Source organism: Nematolebias whitei, chromosome 19, assembly GCF_014905685.2.
Source record: "Nematolebias whitei isolate Nwh7 chromosome 19, NemWhi1, whole genome shotgun sequence".
In the NCBI taxonomy this organism is placed as follows: Eukaryota; Metazoa; Chordata; class Actinopteri; order Cyprinodontiformes; family Rivulidae; genus Nematolebias; species Nematolebias whitei.
In genome coordinates, this window is record NC_056516.1 from 10,571,574 (window position 1) to 10,575,818 (window position 4,245).

Below are 4,245 nucleotides of genomic sequence, written 5' to 3' on the forward strand. Positions count from 1 at the left end.
TATATATATATATATATATATATATAATGCAAACAAAGTCTATATATATACACATTATATATTATATGGGTGGATTAAACTACTCTATCACTTTATAAATGCTTAAAATATGTATCATAATGTAAATGTTTGCGTCAGGTAAATTATATCATTGGTAAAGCAACTAAAAACATTAGACATTCAGGCTGTAATTGGACCACAACCTAAGAATTGGTGATGAGATTAAATAGCATAGCCTGCCGGTAAACGCGGCTTTTGCTACGTGTTGGGTGTTAAACAGTAAAAGACAACAACAAAAACAATAACAACAACAAAAAACGGTCTTGTCTATTAGATGTTGAATGCTTGTTCAGAAAACATATTCCCTCGTAATGGTAGAGAGGGGACTTTACGAAGTTGGGAAAACGAGGTGCCGCTAAAGCTAACTTGGCTAACAGCTAAGCTTACTTCTAGTACTAATGCCTCCACCTAAAATAAGGACAAACTTTGTCAAACAACTTGTTTTACAATAGTCATATATATAAAACAAGAACCGATTGTGTAATTGCAGCAAACTGAGGCAATGTTGCAAAGAAATGCATCACTTAGCCGATGCTAATCACGTTAGCCCTTACCTCCAGGAGAATACATTTTGTCGACTTTTTAAGCGTAAGGCAGACGATAAATTATCCACTTTAAAAACGCCAGCCTCCGCCTAACCTCATGCGAAGCCAAAAATATTTTTTGTATCTAACAAACACTTCGAAAATAAAGCTATTTAGTTAGCCAAGTGGTAAATATTTGGAGTCTCGCATCCTCGGTACGACCCCATCCCCCCAACACACAAAACGAGAGCAGAAACGATGGCACACAAAAAAAAAAAAATCCGTGTGGGGCAAGAGCACTCCCTCCCATCCACTTCCGCTTTGGGTTATTTTCTTTCATGTCGTCGCTCAAACATTTCTTTTTAGACAATTGTTTGCCCTTAAGTAAATTAATTTTCGGTAAAACCAATTATTTAAAAAATATTAATTTTGTTACACATCATTGTAAAATGAACGCTTGGTCTCTAAATGCACATATTTCGTCGCTGTGTATGACAAAGATTGTATTCATTTTATGTGAAGGTGATATCTATCTTGCTGGCGGAAATATTCCGTTAAGTGACGTAGAACGTACGCAGCGCGCGCTCACGTTGAATTCAAAAGTGAAACGCTGTTGTAGTTGTACACTACAACCATAGATATCATATACTACAACAGCATCTATTGTAGTTGTAGTTTTCTTTAACGAAATAATTAAGACTAAACATGGCTGCAGTGCCATATGACGGAGAACCTTCATATAATTAAAAGTAATAATTAATTGCCGGAGGAAAATACGCTTAATTAAGTTTAAAGCCTTGAATACGTAAGCATTTCCGGGGTAACAAACCGGTTTTAGCAGTAAATACACATTTGCTTTATTAAACACCCTATACACAGATACTGAAATGCAAATCATTGCAAAAGACAATCTGTTTGTGGTGTTATTTGTATCATCACTACTAAACTTTAATTACTTGTACTTTTATGTGTATTAAGAAACTTGGGCTCTCAAATGTACAATTTGTCCCTTTGGTTTTTACCCTAAGGTCAATTTATTTAGATTAAAACATTAAGCCATCATTTATTTCTACACGAACCCTCAAGCGTTGTCCTTTAATTGTGCCACTAGTGGGTGCTGTTCACCGCTAAATGTAAAAAGTGACAGCCCTGGCATGGCTCTTTCTGTGTACCCTGGAGCGGATTTAAACTTAACACACCGTTAATTAAATCTTTATTATTCATGTTTGGCTAAGGAGAAATATGTAACACATTATTTATTTTTTTTGTGTTAATACATCAAAGGGAATGAGTCGTTAAACCACCAAATAAAGTTTAGCAATCCACAATGGAATATTCATCAGATGTAAAATGAAAAGTAGGAAAATTACATGATTTTTTTTTTTTTTTAATAAATAGAGAATCTTATTCCATTATTACATGTGCGCCTAAATGAATAAGCATCGTTTGTTTTGATAAAATGATTAAATAAATGGGACAAAGACTAACTCTTCAGCGGGGACGTTTTTTGACGAAGAGCTTTTGTCTTTGATTCATCCTTTTAGCTGAATTGGCAACATTTTTAATTGCTCCTATTGATTGATGGAATAAAATAGGACAATGCATATAACCCGCGTAAACCCCCCCACCCCCACCCCAAAGGAAAGCTGGCGGGGTGAAATGGGTGTTGCTGCGCCTGTGTGTGTGTGCGCGCGCGCCTTGGCCAATGGAACCAGATCCTCCCTGCAGTGCGCAAGAGCGCGATTTAGGATTTAACCAAGTCTTTGCTGCGGGGCTGGCTGCAGTCTTCAGCAGAGCCCGACGGCCTGAGAGCCTCTCCACACGATGAGAGTGTAATCTGCACACCCGCTTCTGGACTCGTTTTTCTCCTCTTTTGTTGTTGTTAATTGTATTAAATCAACCCAAACAGTTTTTTCTCCCCAAATCATGACCGGAGTTTTCGATCGGAGGATCCCGAGTGTGAAACCTGCAGATTTTCAGAGCTCCTTCCAACTCTCCGCCATGCACCACCCGTCTCAGGAATCTCCTACTTTACCGGAATCCTCGGCCACGGATTCTGGCTACTACAGTCCCGCCGGAGGAGTCCCCCACGGCTACTGCTCGCCCAGCTCCTCCTCGTACGGGAAGCCCCTCGGCGCCTACCAGTACCAGTACGCGGGCGTAAACGGATCCGCTGGAAATTACGCGACAAAAACCTACGGAGATTACAGCTCGTACACGACCCCCGCCTACCACCAGTACGCTGGGACATACAACAGAGTGCAAGCACAGCAGAGTCCACAAGGTACGGGCCCAAAACCTTTTCAGTTTGGTGTTTTTGTAAAAACATTTATTGAGGAAATATCCGGGTAAACTGTATTGTTACGCATTTTCCTTCATGGCATATAGTCCAAGAGCAAGATGCAGAAGTAAGCAGTCTTAAGCAAGGGAAATTAATCAAGTCATGATTTTAAAAAGTGAGGAAGCTGATTTCCATATCAATCTGGCGCTTATTATTATTAATAATAATCCTTATGTTTTATTTTTCTAAACGAAAAATCACAGTTGTTAACGCGTGCTCTCTTTTTTGTTTGTTTAGAAAAAGAATTAAGTGAGCCGGAGGTGAGGATGGTGAACGGGAAGCCGAAGAAGGTGAGGAAGCCCCGGACCATTTACTCCAGCTTCCAGCTGGCGGCCCTGCAGAGGAGGTTCCAGAACACGCAGTACCTGGCGCTGCCGGAGAGAGCCGAGCTCGCAGCCTCGCTGGGACTCACACAGACACAGGTGAGCTTTTAATATCTTTAATTTTTACACCTGGGAAAATGTTATTAAAAATGTACTTTTAAAAACAGGACGTTATCATTCTGTGTGTTGCGTTTTTACGCAGCGTGCGCCCTTTGGCGCTTCTTAAGCATCATTACTAATCTTTTTATTATTATTCTTTAGGTCAAGATTTGGTTCCAGAACAGGAGATCAAAAATGAAGAAGATCATGAAAAATGGCGAGCTTCCTCCGGAGCACAGCCCCAGCTCCAGCGACCCCATGGCCTGCAACTCGCCGCAGTCTCCGGCCGTGTGGGACACGCAGGGCCCCTCCAGGGCGCACGGCTTACAGCCGCAGAGCCTCAACACGGCGGCTTCAAACTTTTTGGACAACACTTCGTCTTGGTACACGTCGGCCGGCAGCTCCATGGCTTCTCACCTTCAGAGCCCGAACTCGATACAGCACTCGTTGGCTCTGGGAGCCGGGACGTTATACTGAGAAACAAACTAACGTGTTGTTCATTTGGTTTATTACAATTTTTGTTTCCTTCTATGGGACTCGTGTACACATTTCAGAGGAATATGCAATGTATTTGATGACAGTCATAGAGGAAAACGTGTAAAATGTGTAAATGTGTGCATGTAATTTATTGCATTTTGGAAGACTATTAAACGTTTAAAACGGACAGTGGATTTTTTTTTTATCTTCCGCTTTTCTTAAGAGTCTGTTCATTTCAGTTATCATTTATTTACAATAAAATAGATTTAAAAACAAATCTAACACAGACTATTCCTGCGCCGCAGTGGACGCAAAGCTGCTGAATTATACCCGCACTTTAATCACAGCTCCTAACAAAGCTGCATCTGTTGCTTTTTGTTATTTATGTTTCTTTTTATCTTCATTATCATATATATATATA

General features: G+C 40.4%; 1 protein-coding gene across 1 annotated transcript; it reads left to right on the forward strand.

The window, feature by feature from the left end:
* The first annotated feature begins 2,370 nt into the window (after nucleotides 1-2,370).
* Nucleotides 2,371-4,011, forward strand: dlx5a (distal-less homeobox 5a). Its single transcript, XM_037693694.1, has 3 exons — nucleotides 2,371-2,868; nucleotides 3,163-3,347; nucleotides 3,510-4,011. The coding sequence occupies exons 1-3, from the start codon at nucleotides 2,511-2,513 to the stop codon at nucleotides 3,822-3,824; spliced, it is 858 nt and encodes a 285-aa protein (XP_037549622.1). The 5' UTR covers nucleotides 2,371-2,510; the 3' UTR covers nucleotides 3,825-4,011.
* The last annotated feature ends 234 nt before the right edge of the window (nucleotides 4,012-4,245 follow it).

Excerpts from the sequence above, each read along its gene's own strand:
- dlx5a (XM_037693694.1), top strand. The coding sequence starts at position 2,511 with ATGACCGGAGTTTTCGATCGGAGGATCCCGAGTGTGAAACCTGCAGAT. Across the intron at positions 2,869-3,162 it reads AGCACAGCAGAGTCCACAAG|AAAAAGAATTAAGTGAGCCG; the intron begins GTACGGGCCCAA and ends TTGTTTGTTTAG. Across the intron at positions 3,348-3,509 it reads TGGGACTCACACAGACACAG|GTCAAGATTTGGTTCCAGAA; the intron begins GTGAGCTTTTAA and ends ATTATTCTTTAG.